At 55.6% G+C, this 17,881-nt stretch overlaps 1 protein-coding gene across 2 annotated transcripts; it reads right to left on the bottom strand.

Moving 5' to 3' along the window:
• Window positions 1–1,517: 1,517 nt before the first annotated feature.
• Window positions 1,518–17,665, bottom strand: TNFAIP8L1 (TNF alpha induced protein 8 like 1). 2 transcript variants are annotated; one of them, XM_031006977.3, is made up of 2 exons: window positions 17,484–17,665; window positions 1,518–5,144 (listed from the first exon to the last, which is right to left on the bottom strand). In XM_031006977.3, the coding sequence occupies exon 2, from the start codon at window positions 5,139–5,141 to the stop codon at window positions 4,581–4,583; it is 561 nt and encodes a 186-aa protein (XP_030862837.2). In that variant the 5' UTR covers window positions 5,142–5,144; window positions 17,484–17,665; the 3' UTR covers window positions 1,518–4,580. The 2 variants fall into 2 exon arrangements, with proteins under 2 accessions (XP_030862837.2, XP_030862838.2); XM_031006978.3 differs by lacking the exon at window positions 17,484–17,665 and adding an exon at window positions 16,958–17,462.
• Between the last annotated feature and the right edge of the window lie 216 nt (window positions 17,666–17,881).

The following is a 17,881-nucleotide window of genomic DNA, read 5'->3' as shown; positions in this document are numbered from 1 at the left end:
GCTCAGGCTGGTTTCGAACTAAGCTCAAGCAATCCACCTGTCTCGGCCTCCCAAAGTGCTGGGATTATAGGCATGAGCCACTGTGGCCAGCCTCCCTTAGTTTTTTGAAGGTGGGTTGCAACAATGACTAAAAAACAAAAACAGACCAGACAGGATGGTTTACGGCTATAAATCCCAGCACTTCGAGAGGCTAAGGTGGGAGAATCTCTTGACACTAGGAGTTCAAGACCAGCTTAGGCAACATAGCAAGACCCCCATCTCTACCAAAAAATAAATAATTTTAAAATTAGCCAGGTGTGGTGGTGCACACCTGTAATCCCAGCTACTCAGGAGCCTGAGGCAGGAGAATCGCCTGAACCCAGGAGTCCAAGGCAGCAGTGAGCCAAGATCACGCCACTGCAGTCCAGCCTGGGCCACAGAGTGACACCCCATCTCAAAAGAAAAAGAACCAGCCAGCCTTGACTTCCCAGCACACACTTGATGCCACCACGTGAGGAAAGGACTGACAGCCGCACACATCAGCGGGAAGGGCCCCTAGACCAAGAATGGCAGTGCTCTGAGGTCTGAAGACCCCCCTGCCAGGGCCAGGAGGCTTTCCAGCTCTTGACTCTGAGGCTCCACAGGGCCCAGAAGATGAGCACGACAGGGTTGCCAGGGCCTCCTGTGCAGAAAAGGCTGTGGGAAACAGTGCCCACCACCAGTACCCTGGCCAAGGTGGGGGGACTATCTCCTGGTCAGCTGGGATTCGCCCACAGCTTCTGGATCCCTGGCTGTCATCAAGGATGATGCCCGGGTGGCCTGATGCACCAGCACACATCAGGGCATCTCGGGACACACAGGAGCTTCGGAGCTTCCCCTCTGACCTTACGTGTGCATATGTGTGCTTTTTTTTTTTTTTTGGACAGGATCTTGCTCCATCACCCAGGCTGGAGTGCAGTGGTGCGATCTCGGCTCACCGCAGCCTCAACCTCCTGGGTCCAAGCCATCCTTCCAGATAGCTGGGACCACATGTGCATGCCACCCTGACTGGCTATAATTTTTTATTTTTTTATTCTGTTTCTGAGACCAAGTCTCACTCTGTTGCCCAGGCTGGAATGCAGTGGCACGATCTCATCTCACTGCAACCTCCGCCTCCCAGGTTCAAGTGATTCTCCTGCCTCAGCCTCCCAAGTAGCTGGGATTACAGGCACCCACCGCCATGCCCAGCTAATTTTTGTACTTTTTAGTAGAGATGGGGTCTCACCATCTTGGCCAGGCTGGTCTTGAACTCCTGACCTCAGGTGATCTGCATGCCTCAGCCTCCCAAAGTGCTGGGATGACAGGCGTGAGCCACTGCACTTGGCCTTATATATATATATATATATTTTTAGAGATAGGGTCTCGCTATGTTGCCCAGGGTGGTCTTGAACTCCTTGGCTCAAGTGATCCTCCTGCCTCGGCCTCCCAAAGCACTAGGTTTACTGACATGAGCCACTGCGCCCAGGCTGGTGTGTGCTTTTATTTAAATTGTCCCGTAGTTCTATTTGGTTTGTTTCCTTTAATTAAATCTCAAATTTACAAGAGTCCAGACTGGCTGGACAGCCCAACAGGGACACAGAGAGTTTTACACATTGATGTCTCAACAGCACAGGGTTCCATCGGGACTTCATGAGAAAATCAGGATCCATGTACGTTCTTGAAGATCTGTCTCTCGGCCTAAGATAAGTGGAGAAGGTTGCCTTGGAAGCGTGGGGTAGAGGTAGGAACAGCTGGCTCTCTGGCCAAGGCCTTTGGCTTTTTCGCGGAAGCAAAAACCGAACCACGGGAAGGCTGCTCCGAGTCTGGGGTCAGAATTTCCTATCAGTGAGTGCAGCAGGCCAGGGAGAGGCGAAAGGGAGTGGAGAGGACTGTGGCGAAAGGGAGAGGGGCGGCCCCTGCACAGCTTCACCAGGCGTCAGTGCAGGCTCAGACGGCTGGACTGGCGAGTTTTCAAGAGAAACTCCAAATCCAGACGGGTGTGTGTGATCTCTTGGTTTTAAATGCAGACAAATTCCAAATGTCTCAAATACTGAATGGAGCCAGCTAGACCTACCTTCTCACCAAGTAATGCCCACAGGCCCCTGCCGCAACCTCTACCCTCCACAGACAAGGTTCTGCAAAACAGTCATGGGACCTCGTTTCACCTCCCCCACAGGCACCCAAAATAACCTTCCTGACCTACAGCACCATTTTGCAATCTTTGAGAACCCCTGCCCCTGCTGACAAACAAAAATGGCAAATAGACTCCCCCACACCACGCCTCCACGCCCTGAGCTGAGAATCGCCCGCATCTCGTGGGTGGTACCAGAGCCAAGATGACAGCCAAGCTTTGCTTTCTCAGGTCTGTCTTATAAAAGCAACATGGTTGGCTGGTTGGTTGCTGATTCTCCAAATATGAAATCACAATATTACAATGTGCACACTTTGTGAGGCCGAGGTAGGTAGGTCACTTGAGCCCAGGAGTTCGAGACCATCCTGGGCAACTTGGTGAGACCTTCTGTCTACAAAAAATACAAAGATTAGCCGGGTGTGCTGGTGCACACCTGTAGTCCCAGCTACCCGGGGCTGAGGTGGGAGGATCACTTGAGCCTGGAAGGAAGGGGCTGCAATGAGCCAAGATTTCACCACTGCACTCCAGCCTGGGTGACACAGCGAGACTTTGTCTCAAAACAAATAAAATGTGCACACATCTCAGGTGGGTCCCCCCTCACCCCTGGGAGGTGGGCACGCTCCGTCCCCTCCCATGTGGCAGTCCCTGGATTGGAGCAGTTTCCCCTCCCGACCCAGGGCAGAGGTCTCCAGCTTCACGGAGGCATCCTGGCTGAACGTGCCAGCATTCACTGGAGCCTTCTTGAGTGGGGGCTTCCAGGACCACATCCTGTGGACTGAGGGGCTTCACGCACATTTATTCTCATTCAGTTCTCTGGGCCGCAAGTCTGAGATGAAGGTGTGGCCAGGGCTAGGTCCCTCCAAGGCTGAGGGGGATCTGCCCTGGGCCTCTCCCAGCTCCTGGTGGTGGCCGGCATCATTGGCCTTCCTTGCATGCATGTCTGTGTCCAAATACTTTTCTTTTTTTTTTTTCTAAGACAGAGTCCCACTCTCACCCAAGCTGGAGTGCAGTGGCATGATCATCGGTCACTGCAGCCTCTTAACTCCTGGGCTCAAGTGATCTTCCCTCGTCATCTCTCAAGTAGCTGGGATTATACGTGTGCACCACCACAGTCACTTTTTTTTTTTTTTTTTGAGACAAGTCTCACTCTGTCACCAGGCTGAAGTGCAGTGGTGCGATCTCGGCTCACTGCAACCTGCGCCTCCCAGGTTCAAGCGATTCTCCTGCCTCAGCCTCCCAAGTAGTTGGGATTACAGGCACGCAACACCATGCCAGCTAATTTTTGTATTTTTAGTAGAGACGGGGTTTCACCATGTTGGCCAGGATGGTCTCGATCTCTTGACCTTGTGATCTGCCCGCCTCAGCCTCCCAAAGTGCTGGGATTACAGGTGTGAGCCACCATGCCCGGCCCACCACGATAATTTTTTTTTGTAGAGACGAGGGTCTCACCATGTTGCCCAGACTGGTCTTGAACTCCTGAGTTCAAGCAATCTTCCTGCCTCGGCCTCCCAAAGTGCTGGAATTTCAGTAGTGAGCCACTGCATCTGGCCCCAATCCCCCACTCCCCGGCTTCTTTTTTTGAGACAGAGTCTTGCTCTGTCACCCAGGCTGGAGTGCAGTGGCACAATCTCGGCTCACTGCAACCTCCTCCTCCTGGTTCAAGTGATTATCCTGCCTCAGCCTCCCGAGTAGCTGGGACTACAGGCATGTGCCACCATGCCCAGCTAATTTTTTGTATTTTCAGTAGAGATGGGGTTTCACCGTGTTAGCCAGGATGGTCTCGATCTCCTGACCTCGTGATCCGCCTGCCTCAGCCTCTCAAAGTGCTGGGATTACAGGCGTGAGCCACCGCGCCCTGCCCCAGGCCCCCTTTTTTAAGGACCCCAGTCCTTGAATTGGGGCCCACCCTACTCCAAGATGAGATCATCTGAACTAATTCCATCTGTAATGATCCTATTTCCAAATCAGATCATCTTCTGAGGTCCTGGGGGTTAGGACGTGAGTTTATGGATGGGGGGGTGCCGCGACTTGCCCCCTAACACTTCCCTTCCCCCAGTTCACCATGTGAACCCCCAGTCCTTGTGCGAGGGGATGAAGATCCCAGGCGACATGATCCAAGTGGGAGGCAGCAGCTTTTGGCTTTTACATCAAGCGACCCAGGGGTCGGCGTGGCCCGGAAAGTACAAACGGGTGAAAGGTGGTCCCCAGAGTAGGGCCCCGAATTCCTCTCCCCATTGGGCGGGGGCCAGGAGGAGAGGTGACATTGGTGTTTGAAACAGCTGCTACAGATGCCTCAGTATCCTCTCAAAGGAGACAGGTAACCCATCTGTCTAGGGGAGTTTGGCCGGAGTCCGATTGGGAGAAAAGAGGTGGAAAAAACCCACAAACCCCACCCGCACCCAGCAGGAGAGCCCCAAAAGGCGCGAGGGGCGCGGTCGGGCGGCCCCGGGGCTCAGAGGCTGCCCTCGTCCAGCATCCGGCCCAGGCCCTCGCAGATCCTGCGCAGGTGGGAGCGGTAAGGCTCGGCGGGGCCGTAGAGCGCAGCCAGGAAGTCGCAGTCGGCTAGGTGGCCGAACACGTGGTTGATGCGGCCGTGGGACTTGGCAGTCAGGTGGGCACCCACGGCCTGGTGCAGCAGGTCGCGGCACTCGAGCAGCCCGGCGGCCAGCACGCGCCGGTCGAAGGTGAAGTCCACCTGGTGGAAGCTGACGGCCGTCATGGCCAGGCAGCGCGCCCGGTGGCGGAAGCGCCGCAGCAGCGCCAGCTCCTCACCGCCCAGCTGGTCCCCACGCAGCAGCAGTCCCAGCTTCAGGGCCACCTTGACCAGGTTCTTGAGCATCTTCTGGGCCTCCTTGCGGCTGCGCGTGAACTCCCTGGTGGCGCGGTACAGCTCATCCAGCACCTCACTGCTGGTGTCATCCACCAGCACGGCCACCACTGCCTTGGACGCCATCTTACTCAGGAGCTTCTTCTGCGCCTGCAGAGCCAGGCTCTTGGTGCTGAAGGTGTCCATGGCCTGCGGGGGACACAGACCAGCCCTCAGTTTTGCACGTTGGGGCACTCCTCACACAGAAGAGGTGACAACACCACAGACCCCAGAGGGCCTAACGGAATTTGTTTCTTTAAAAAGTGTCATGCCGGACGCAGTGGCTCACGCCTGTAATCCCAGCAATTTGGGAGGCCTAGGCAGGCGGATCGCCTGAGATCGAGGTCAGGAGTTCGAGACCAGCCTGGCAAACATGGTGAAACCCATGTTTCTCTCTACTAAAAATACAAAAATTAGCCAGGCTTGGTGGTGGGCGCCCGCAATCCCCGCTACTTGGGAGGCTGAGGCAGGAGAATCCCTTGAACCCGGGAGGCGGAGGTTGCAGTGAGCTAAGACCATGCCACCGCACTGCAGCCTATAATTCAAGCCTGTGGTTCATGCCTGTGGTCCCAGTGCTCTGGGAGGTTGAGGCAGGAGAATTGCGAGGCCAGGAGTTTGAGACCAGCCTGGGCAACGTAACAAGACCCTATCTCTACAAAAAAATCAAAAATTTTATTTTTTATTTATTATTATGATTATTATTATAAACAAACAGAGAAGGCCCTTCTAAACCCCACTATCTGTAGGGCCTGACGCCAGCCCTCAAACCCATCATATCCTTGCTATGAGCTGAGAAGGGGCTCAAGGTGATTGTTACAGGGGGTTCCGTTCCATCCCCCTAGGTCCAGCTCAACACTCCCCACCCTCACCCCACAGCTCCATGAGGTGGGGTTCCAAGTGAGCCCCAGACCCGGGGCTGTTCAGGGTGGAGGAGCCCCATTACTATGGCAGTGCCTCCAGTCCCACTGCCCCCGCAGGGTTGGTTTATTTATTATTTATTTTATTATTATTATTATTTTTTTTTGAGATGGAATCTCCCTCTGTCGCCCAGGCTGGAGTGCGGTGGCGCTATCTCGGCTCACTGCAAGCTCCGCCTCCTGGGTTCACGCCATTCTCCTGCCTAAGCCTCCGGAGTAGCTGGGACTACAGGCACCCGCCACCACACCCAGCTAATTTTTTGTATTTTTAGTAGAGACGGGGTTTCACCATGTTAGCCAGGATGGTCTTGATCTCCTGACCTCATGATCCACCCGCCTTGGCCTCCCAAAGTGCTGGGATTACAGGCGTGAGCCACCCCACCCGGCCCCCGACAGGGTTTATAACAGGCATGTCCAAGGCCTTCAGCCCCGAGTGAGCCAGGGGGTGATGGGTTCACAGGGGGCCATTTGTGGGGTTTCTGGGAAGGCATGGCTCCGATGATTCCTCCAACAGGGAAACATTGACTTGGACAGCCCCCGTCCAGGCTGGGACAGGGGAGGTGGCCAAGGTGAGAGCCTGGCCAGCTCTCGAGGCATAAGGGCCAGGCCTCTGACTGCAGAACCATCCCCCTGTCCCTGTCTGCTCCTTTTCTCTGTCCACCCTGCCCTGTAGCCTGCCCAGTTTCCCCAGCCCTGGAGCTTCCCCCTCCACCCACCTCCTTCCTGCAGCTCCGGAATTCTTCCTAAATCTCAGGGTAGGGCATAGCCCTTACCTGCTGAGAACCAGCTGACAGCTCCTCAAAGCTCCCAGGACCAAGCTCCACACCTCACTTGGAGCCCTGACTCTTCCCTGTGGACCTCAATACCCTAAGGCCCCATCTCCTCCCTGGTGAACTCCTATACACCCCCCAAAGCCTGGCCCCCAAGCCCCTGCCTCTTCCCTGGTAAACTCCTATACATCCCCATCACTTTGGCCCCCAAGTCTCTGCCTCCTCTGAGCCGCAGGTTCCCCAGGCATCCCCATTGCTCCTCTGCTCCCCAGCTCTGCACCCCAACTGGTCTGCCTCACCCCAGGCCGCAGGGGAGGTCATGGGCCCAATTCCTTATCCACGGTGTCCCTGCAGACTCCAGAAACATCTGCTGAATGAAGAGGGAAGTGTGGAAGAACTGGGGGAGGAGGGAGGGCCTGAACCCGCCCCCGGTCTCTCTCACTGCCCCAGGCCCTGCTCAGCCTCCACTCCCACCCCAGCGCCAGGCTACCAGCCTTGGAATGCCATGTGGGCACCCACCTACCCCAGGAACCCCCACAAAGCTGGTCTTTGTGTGAGTTCAGACTCCGGGAGAAGTTCCAAACCCTCGGCCGCCCTCTGAGGTCAGGGCAGGCACGGGAATTACTGGATGGGCCGCCCCTGCCCTCCGACCTCGGTCACCAGACCCCGGCTCTGCACAGGCCTAGGCCAGAAGAGGGGTGCTGTTGACTCAGTGCCACGTGGCAGACCCTGAGTCAGCGATGTGTGCCCACTTTGTCATCGCCACCATGTACTAGGCAGGTTGCCTGTTTTGCAGAAGAGACCACAAAGGCTCAGAGAGGCTGAGCCACTTCCCCAAGGCCACACAGTAATACAGTAACCACTGGCTCTCAATGCCCTTGAACCCCAACTCCCTCTGCCTTCCCCACCTAACGCCCTCAACTGGCCGTGAGTCTTAGAGGGCAACCCTGATATTTAGGGCCTGCTCCCAGCTCTGGCCTCTGCAGCAAGCAACTTAACAATGTGCCTCAGTTTCCCCATCTGAAATATGGGGAAGATCGGAACGAACTTTGTCCTGGGGCAGAAGCTTGTGACCAAACCGCAATGCCCCCTAAGCTGTGAGCTTCCTCTGGATGAGAGGCTGCAACCACTGCCTGGAATTCTGCCCTTCCGTGCCCACCTCAGCTCTGTGAACTTGCAGACCTAGTTCTATCTCAGTGAGATTCCCTGTGCAAAAAAAAAAAGCTGGCCGGGCGCGGTGGCTCACACCTATAATCCCAGCACTTTCGGAAGCCGAGGCGGGAGGATCACTTCAGGTCAGGAGTTCGAGTCCAGCCTGGGCAACATGGTGAAACCCCGTCTCTACTAAAAATACAAAAATTAGCTGGGCATGGTGGTGGGCGCCTGTAGTCTCAGCTACTTGGGGGGCTGAGACAGGAGAATCGCTCGAACCCAGGAGGCGTAGGTTGCAGTCAGCTGAGATCACACCACTGGACTCCAGCCTGGGCAACAAGAGCAAAACTCAATCTCAAAAAAAAAAAAAAAGGATGTTTGCAGATTCTAAGAGGGAACTCTCGAACCCCTGGGTCCAGCCTCCCCAGTTCATAGATGAATAAACCGAGGGGACTCGAAGAGGAAAAGGCCTTTCTCTGCATCTGGGGATGAGGCCCCTGGACCCCATCGGCCCTGGAGCCCACGTTTCTGCCCATCTCGGGAGCTCCGTGACCCCAGGCAGGGCTGTGCCCCTCGCTGGGCCTTCACTTTCCCATCTGTGAGTCCTGAGGCTGAAGAAGTTGATTCCGGAGGGGAGTCAGGCCTGTTTACAGATTCAGGAAGGGCCTGGGCTCCCAAGAGCAACCCCCGCCCCCTGCAAGGCCAACAGGAAGAGGGATGGGGGGCAAGCAGCTGTGGCCTCCCTTCCTGGCCCCCACACTCCTAAGACGGCCGGGGCAGCCCCGGGACCTGCTGACACCTGGGGCGGCCCAGCTGCCTGGCCTTCCCCTTCCTCCTCCCTGACCCATTGTTCTGCCAGAAACGCTCCCATCCAGGCAGCCAGACAGGAGGATGACTGCTCTCCCAGGGGAACAGGCCGAGGACCAAAATAAACCTGGGTCTTCCTTCCTGCAGGAGGTGGTGTAGTGGCCACATCAGCCCTTACAGGGCAGCGGCCTTCCTAGGGACTGCCTGGGGCCTAGGGGCATCGCCCTCCAAATGCCAGGGCACCCTGCCATCGTCACAAACACACACAGCCTGCTACAGCTTCTGGGATTCAGGTGTTAACACCCATTCAGTGGCTCAACAAGCATTTATGGAGCACCAGCTGTCCTGGGGCAGAAGCTTGTAACCAAACCCCAGTGTCCTGAGCCAGCGACCTGTGCCTATTCGTCATTCCCACCTGGTACTGGCCAGGTTGCCTGCTTTGCAGAAGAGACCACAGAAGCACCGGGGATACAGCAGGCATCAAAACAGATCCCATCCCTGCCTTGCTAAGGCCCTGGCCTTCTAGACCCCAAGCTGCCTCCTCATTACAAAATCATCTGGGCCAGGCGAGGTGGTTCACACCTGTAATCCCAACACTTTAAGAGGCCAAGGCAGGAGGATTGCTTGAACTGGGAAGTTCAAGACCAGCCTGGGCAACATAGCGAGATCCCATCTCTACAAAAAAAAATTTTTTTTTAATTAGCCGGGCATGGTGGCACGGGTCTGTGGTCCCAGGTACTCGGGAGGCTGAGAGGGGGAGAATCACTTGAGCCCAGGAAGTCAAGGCTGCAGTGAGCTATGATCACACCACTGCACTCCAGCCTGAGCAACAGAGCAAAACCCTGTCTCAAAAGGAAAAAAAAAAAAAAAAAAAAAAAAAGCCAGGTGCACTGACTCACACCTGTAATCCCAGCACTTTGGGAAGCTGAGGTGGGCAGATCACCTGAGGTGAAGAGTTGAGATCAGCCTGGCCAACATGGTGAAACCTTATCTCTACTAAAAATACAAAAAAAAATTAGCTGGGCATGGTGGTAGGCACCTGTAATCCCAGCTGCTCTGGAGGCTGAGGCAGGAGGATCATTTGAACCCAGGAGGTGGAGGTTGCAGTGACAGTGAGCCGAGGTCTCCAGCCTGGGTGATAGAGCCTGACTCCGTCACAAAAAAACAAAAAACAAAACAAAACAAACCCAGTCCGACGGCTCCTCGGACATCTAAACACACAGTTACCATAGGACCCAGCAATTCCACGTTGGGGGATCTACCCAAGAGAAACGCAAGCATGCACCACACAAACACTTGTTTTGCACGTCACAGTTTACAGCAGCGTGACCCAGGGTAGCCTGCCAGTGGAAGCAACTCAAATGTCCATATGTCCATTAATGGGTGAATGAATAAACAAAATGAGATCGGTCCAAACAATGGAATGTTCTCTAGCCATAAAAGGAACGAGGCTCACACACAAGCTCCAGCGTGGATGCACCTTGAGGACATCATTCCCAGTGACAGAAGCCAGACACACAAGGCCACACAGTGTGTGATCCCACTTCTATGAAATGTTCAGGAAGGGCTGGGCACCGTGGCTCATGCCTGCAATCCCAGCACTTTGGGAGGCTGAGGCGGGCGGATCACAAGGTCAGGAGATCGAGACCATCCTGGCTAACACGGTGAAACCCCGTCTCTACTAAAAATACAAAAAATTAGCGGGGCGCGGTGGCGGGCACCTGTAATCCCGGCTACTCGGGAGGCTGAGGAGAATGGCGTGAACCCGGGAGGCGGAGCTTGCAGTGAGCCAAGATCGCGTCACTGTACTCCAGCCTGGGTGACAGAGCGAGACTCCATCTCAAAAAAAAAAAAGTTCAGGAGAGGCCTGTCTACAAGGGCAGAAAGCGGATTCGCAGGTGCTGGAAACTGGAAGAGGGGAAAATGGAAAGCGATTGCTAAATTGGGAACCAGGTTTTTTTGGGGTGAGTGGTAATGGAATGTTCTGGAATTAGAGATTCCAGAAATTTATGATGGTCACATAACTTCCTGGTTATAAATTGTACACTTTAAAACAATGATTGGCCAGGTGCGGTGGCTCATAACTGTAATCCCAGCAGTTTGGGAGGCAGAGGGAGGAGGATCAATTGAGGCCAGGAGTTCAAGACTAGCCTGGCCAACATAGTGAGACCCGGACTCAACTGAAAAAAAAAAAAAAGTCAGCCGGGCGTGGTGGCGAGCACCTGTAATTCCAGCTACTCGGGAGACTGAGGCAGGAGAACCGCTTGAACCTGGGAGGCGGAGGTTGCAGGGAGTCGAGATTGCTCCACTGCACTCCAGCCTGGGTGCAAAAACTGTTCCCCTGCTGGAAGGAGGAGGTGCCGGTAACCAATAAATAGAAACAAACAAGTTAATTTCAGGGAGAGAGATATGGGCCACGGGGGTGGGGGATGAAGTTCAGGGTAACCAGGAGGGCCTCTCTAGGGAGATGCTGGGCCGGTTGAACTGGGCCTGCAATGACAGGGTCTGCGGGAAGATGCTCCAGGCAAAGGGCACAGCCTGTGCAAAGGCCCTGGGGCAGGGCTGTGTCACGCTTGTTACAGGAACAGCCAGGAGGCCTCAGCCCTATCCACAGCCTCTGTCCAGGTCCGTCCACAGCTCTGAGGTCTCCCTGCTGTGACCCTTGGCAGGCCCCATGCACGGGGGCAGCTTTCCCATCTGCAAAATGGGTGACCAGGCACCAACTCCCTGGCTCCCTTGACTCTTCCCCTGCTCCCTATATTCCTTTTTTTTTTTTTTTTTGAGACGGATCCTCCTGCCTCAGCCTCCCAAAGTGCTGGGACTACAGGTGTGAGCTACCACCCCTGGCTTAAATGTACTTTATTTAACTATAAGTTTATGTATGTATGTATGTTTGTATGTATTTTGAGATGGAGTCTTGCTCTGTCTCCCAGGCTGGAGTGCAGTGGCCAAATCTCAGCTCACTGCAACCTCTGCCTCCCGGATTCAAGCGATTCTCCTGCCTCAGCCTCAGCCTCCCAAGTAGCTAGGACTACAGGTGCGTGCCACCACACCCAGCTGGTGTATTTGTATTTGTACAAAAATACAAATTTGTGTATTTTTAGTAGAGACGGGGTTTGGCCATGTCGGCCAGGCTGGTCTCTAACTCCTGGCCTCAAGTGATCTACTTGCCTCGGCCTCCCAAACTGCTGGGATTACAGGTGGGAGCCACCACGCCAAGCCTTAACTATAAGTTTATATTCTCCCACGTTAAATAATGGCTGCGTTTAACTACCAGATGGCAAAATTCCTGAAAACACAGGAGGTGGCTCTGGTGAGCTGGCTGCAATTATGTCACAAGTCCCTGCCATCCCCACCCCTGTCCCATGAATTCTTCATGCCCCTCACAGAGTGTCAATAATTGATGGATCTGCTCCGCAGGTCCACGCCAGCCGCTCCATCTGTCTTGTCTCAGCCCCGGCTGCACTCCGGGGGCCCAGGGGAGGCCTCAGGCCTCTTCCCGCCGAGGCCAGTGATCCCAGGCCCCATCCCACCAACTCCCAGGGTCCCACTGCACCAAGCCCTTTAAGACCCATGACTCACAGGCTGGGCGCGGTGGCTCATGCCTGTAATCCCAGCACTTTGGGAGGCCGAGGCGGGCAGATCACCTTAGGTCGGGAGTCCAAGACCAGCCTGGCCAACATGGTGAAACCCCATCTCTACTAAAAATACAAAAATTAGCCGTGTGTGGCACACGCCTGTAATCCCAGCTACTCGGGAGGCTGTGTCACGAGACTCGCATGAACCTGGGGGGCGGAGGTTGCAGTGAGCTCCACTTCATTCCAGCCGGAGAAACAGAGTGAGACTCTATCTCAAAAAAAAAAAAAAAAAAAATCCATGACTCAGGACTTGCAAGCCGGTGTCCATTTTATTTTTATTTATTCATTTTTTTTTAAGACAAGGTCTTTCTCTGTTGCCCAGGCTGGAGTGCAGTGGTACCATTATAGCTCACTATAGCCTCGACCTCCTGGGCTCAAGTGATCCTCACACCTCAGCCTCCTGAGTAGCTGGGACTACAGGTATGTGCCACCATGCCTGGTTAATTTTTTTTTTTTTTTTTTTTGTAGACATGGCGTCTTGCTATGTTGCCCAGGCTAGTCTCGAACTCCTGGGCTCAAGTGATCCTCCCGCCTTGACCTCCCAAAGTGCTGGGATTGCAGGCGTGAGCTGCCACACTTGGCCAGTGTCCATTTTATTTTATTTTTATTTTATTTTTTTGAGACGGAGTTTCACTCTTGTTCCCCAGGCTGGAGTGCAATGGCGTGATCTCAGCTCACTGCAACCTCTGCCTCCTGGGTTCAAGTGATTCTCCTGCCTCAGCCTCCCAAGTAGCTGGGATTACAGGCATGCACCACCACACCCGGTTAATTTTGTATTTTTAGTAGAGACGGGGTTTCTCCATGTTGGTCAGGCTGGTCTCGAATTCCTGACCTCAGGTGATCCACCCGCCTCGGCCACCCAAAGTGCTGGGATTACAGGCATAAGCCACCGTGAACGGCCAATTTTATTTTTTATTTATTTTTTGAGATGGAGTCTCGCTCTGTTGCATGATCTCAGCCCACTGCAACCTCCACCTCTCCAGTTCAAGCAATTCTCCTGCCTCAGCCTCCCAAATAGCTGGGATTACAGGCACCTGCCACCATGCCTGGCTAAGTTTTGTATTTTTAGTAGAGATGGGGTTTTGCCATGTTGGCCAGGCTGGGCTCCTCCTGGGCTCAAGCGATCCTCCTGCCTCGGCCTCCCAAAATGCTAGGATTACAGGCATGAGCCGCCACACTTCGCCAGTGTCCATTTTAGTTATGGCAAAAGAGAGAGGGGAATCTCTTGGCCCAAGTTGGGGGTGACATCAGTTGTTCTCAAACTGGGTTCCCCAGAACCCTCAGGACCACCCCATGGATGGGCAGGGGCCAGCTGCCTGCTGGGTTGTGGCGGGGAGCCTGGACACTTTCCACTGTGGCCAGATTTCCACTGGAGAAAGGGTTCGAGGGCCAAACATGAATTATCAGGTACCCATAGCCCATGACTCTGCAGAGGAGGGGACAGGCTTGCCTCAGCCCAAGCAATAAATTATTAGAGTGCAGAGAAGCCTAGGATCACCTGGCAGGAGGTGCATCCAGCCCCTAAATGTGTCCCAGTGCAACCCACTTTTTTTTTTTTTTTGAGACAGAGTCTCACTCTGTTGCCCAGGCTGGAGTGCAGCGGCGTGATCTCGGCTCACTGCAACCTCTGCCTCCTGGGTTCAGGTGATTCTCCTGCCTCAGCTTCCTGAGTAGCTGGTATTACAGGCACGTGCCACCATGCCTGGGTAATTTTTGTATTTTTAGTAGAGATGGGGTTTCACCATATTGGTCAGGCTGGTCTCCAACTCCTGACCTCAGGTGATCCACCTGCCTCAGCCTCCCAAAGTGCTGGGATTACATGAGCCACCCTGCCTGGCCTAACGCAACCCACTTCTTATCTCCCCCACAGCCTCCATCCTGGTCCTCTCGTCCCTCAGAACCATCTATCCCCATGCCCCCCGTCTGTCCTCCCTGTAGCAGCCAACGGGTGCCTGTGAGTACCTGAGTCAGGTTCTATCCTTCCCCTGCCCACCACCCTCCATGGCTCCCACCTCCCTTGGGGTCAAAGCCAAGTATTCCTGGCAGCCCATAAGATCCTGCACACCCTGCCCTGTCCCCTCCCTGCCCTCCCCTCCTCCCTCTCTCCTCCTCCTCACTTCTCCAGCCCCACGGTCCTCGTTGCTGCTCCTCCACCATGCCAGGCGCCATCTTGCCCCAGGGCCTTTACACAACCTGTGCCCTCTGCCTGAGCTGCTCTTCCCCCAGGTCTCCACATGGCTGTTTCTTTCTTGTCATCCAGGTCTGGGTTTACATGGCCCCTCCTCAGGAAGCCCTCCCAGATCCCCCATCTATTTTATTTATTTTATGTGTATATTTTTAATTTTTTTTTTTTTGAGATGGAGTCTCACACTCTGTCAACCCAGGCTGGAGTGCAATGGTGCAATCTCGGCTCACTGCAACCTCTGCCTCTTGGGTTTAAGTGTTTCTCCTGCCTCAGCCTCCTGAGTAGCTGGATTACAGGCACCCACCACCACGCCCGCCTCATTTTTGTATTTTTAGTAGAGACAGGGTTTTGCCCTCTTGGCCAGGCTGGTCTCGAATTCCTGACCTCAGGTGATCCAGCCACCTCAGCCTCCCAAAGTGCTGAGATTAGAGGAGTGAGCCACGGTGCCCAGCCAATTCTCTTCTTTTTCTTTGAGACAGGGTCTCACTCCTGTTGCCCAGGCTGAAGGGCAGTGGCATGATCTCGGCTCACTGCAGCCTCAACCTCCCTGGGCTCAGGTGATCCTCCCACCTCAGCCTCCAGAGTGGCTGGGACTACAGGCCTGCGACACCACACCTGGCTAATTTTTTTTTCTTTGTTTTAAGTATAGACAGGGTTTCACCATGTTGCCCAGGCTGGGAAATTTTCTAGATGGACCTGCAAGTTTTTGGTTATAAGGAAACTGAGTCAGAGAGGGTCAGGAGCTTGCCTGTTTATAAAGCAGTGATGTGGCAGAATCAGAATGTGAACCCAGCCTTTAACCTAGTGCAATCCTTTCCTCATCCTAGTCTATGGCACATTTGGGGTTCAAGTCTCCTCTCTCCCAGAGCCCACCCCAGAGGGGAAAGATCGAAGCCTTAGGAAGCTTCTAGAAGTACTGTGTCCTGTAATCCCCTCCTCGGGCTTTTAACAATATCTTGCTGAATCTCCCCCACCCCTCAAAGCACCCTCCCTCCCCCCAGTTATCTCAGCCCCACAAGAAAAAGGAGATGACCAGCCCCATTGGACAGATGGGGAAACTGAGGCCTAGAAGCTGGGGATTTACAAGATCCCAAGAACTCTGCCAGAGGTCCCTGCGTCAAAGTTCGAGCGGGTGTGATTCCAGGGAGGTCATCTGCTGAGGGGTGTCGGGAGATGCTGGGAAGGGGCAGGCATGCTGTGGAACTGGGCCATTCCTGCCTCTCGCTCTGCCTCCTTGCCCCCTCCCCGTCTGTGACACCTGAGCTGTACCTGGGCAAGTGTGAGTCATTTTTTAGCGTTGACGTCTCTCTGGGAGGAGTGTTTCCCTGTCAATGGCTGGAGTTTTGTCCTCAAGGCACCCTTTCGTGGCCCCATTGGACAGACAGGGACACTGAGGCCTCCGGAACCCACCATACTGAATTGTCAAGCAATCAAAAGACCCCTCGCCCACCTGGGCTGACCCCTGGGGGAACGGGGATGAGGAAACTGAGGCTCTGGGGGCACCTGACCGTCGGTCCAAGGCCACACAGTGGGAGGGGCCATACCGCGGGGCCTCAGACCTGCACCCGTCTGCAGAGCCGCCCCACCATTGGAGCAGGGTTCAAGTCCCCCCCCCCCCCGCCCCATATTCCCTGCAGGGTTCCAGGCACTCACCCACCACCTGTATCCCAGGCTGCTCCAGCCTCTGGCCAGTGCCCGATTCACCCAGGTGTTTGTGTGGCTGGAGACAGCCCTTTGTTCACCGTTTCCATAGGTACAGCGTCCCTGAGCGGCCCCTCCTCTGCCCCTCCCAGCCCTTGCCTGTGCAGGTCCTGGGCCCGGCCCATCCAGGGAGCTTGTTATGTTTCAAAGTTGGCGCCCTCGGACCTGCCGTAGTGGCAGAGGGCACAGCCCATGCAAAGGTCCTGAGACAGGACCTCGCCTGGGGTGTTGGAGAAACAGGAGGAGGCCAGTGTGACTGGGGCAGAGCCACAGCGAGAGTCAGGCGGGTTATGAGCAGGGCCTGTATTCCTGCATCTGATCCCCCAGAAGCCCTCAACTTGGGGAGTTACGACCCACTCCTGTTTTACAGATGAGGAAACTGAGGCTCCGCAGAATTGAAAAACTAGTTCAAGATATCATGCGGGTGGCAGAGCTCAAACCTAGATTGGTCCAAGCTCCGCCACCACTGGGCTGGCCCCGCTGGGGCCTCCCAAGGCATTCATCGCCTCCAGCTGAGCTGGGACTGGCTCAGGAAATAAACTCTGGCGGCCTGTTTACACCTGGGGCTGCTCCTCCACCAGCCCTTCCCCCCTCCATAGAGAAGGTGCTGGGAAATGTGAGGATGCAGAGAAAACAGATTCTGTCCTGCCTCTGTCCCCACTTCCCTGGCCAAACATTGGAAGCATTGGCCTCTTTCTAGGCCTTAGTTTCCCATCCCAGGAAATGGGCCTAGTTCGACTTCACAGAAAAGGCCAGGAGGCGGCAGATGTCCTTCAGATCACCTGCCAATTACCTTAGCAGCGACGGTCCCAGTTCACAGCTGGCAAAACTGAGGCCAAGTCCCCACAGGCCACTTGGGAGCTCATTAGGGGCCAGTCTGGGTGGGCCCGGGCTGGCCTAGGCCTGGCTCCCCACCACCGATGCCTGGACCGATGCCTGGCTTAGCTAGAAGCTACAGTCATGCCCACCTCCGCACGGCTGGCCCAGCTGCCCACCCCCTGGAATGCCCTCAGGGTTCTGGAATCTGGCCTGAGCACCTGCGGCCCTACAGTTAAAGGGGGCAGAGTCCACTAGAGTCCACATGGGGGATGGGGGTGCTGGTCCCAGAGCAGAGCCCCACGCCAAGGGGGGCAAGTGAGACTCAATCTGTCTCCCCCTAACCTATACAGCGAGAGTGACAGACAGAGGGAAACTGAGGCAGGAATGTAGACGGACAGGCGGTGGGGGGCAGAAGCATTAAGGGGCGGGAGAGACAGAGGGCGGCCAGGTGGCCCCCGAGATGCGCTGAAATGGGGGGCGCCCCGGCACTGCTCGCTCACCTGCTCTCGGAGCAGAGTCCGTACGTCCAACCGTCGGGGGTCTGTCCAGCCGCCTCCGTGGGCCGGGGCCGTTGCCGCGGCGGTGGGAGCAGCGCCGGAGCCGGGGCCGAGGCCGGGGCGGGGCGGGCAGCGAGGCCCCGCCCTCCACTCGCCTCGCCCCTCGGCAGACCACGCCTTCCACTCGCCCCGCCCGCGCGGAAGGGACCGGAGAGTTGCCAGGCATGGGGGGGCGGGCCGAGCGCTCCGGATTAGCCAATGACAGGGCGGGCAATGTACGAAAATGCCAATGGGAGCAGGGCACTGCGACGGGGGGGAAGTGGGGGGAAGGGGCGGAGCCTGGGGGCGGGGTCAGGCGGCTCTGGGGGATTCCTCCGGAATCGCGAAGGGGCCCGGATGCG

The sequence above is a fragment of the Gorilla gorilla genome, chromosome 20, assembly GCF_029281585.2.
Source record: "Gorilla gorilla gorilla isolate KB3781 chromosome 20, NHGRI_mGorGor1-v2.1_pri, whole genome shotgun sequence".
NCBI classification, from domain to species: Eukaryota; Metazoa; Chordata; class Mammalia; order Primates; family Hominidae; genus Gorilla; species Gorilla gorilla.
This window is presented reverse-complemented; position numbering and strand designations above follow the sequence as displayed.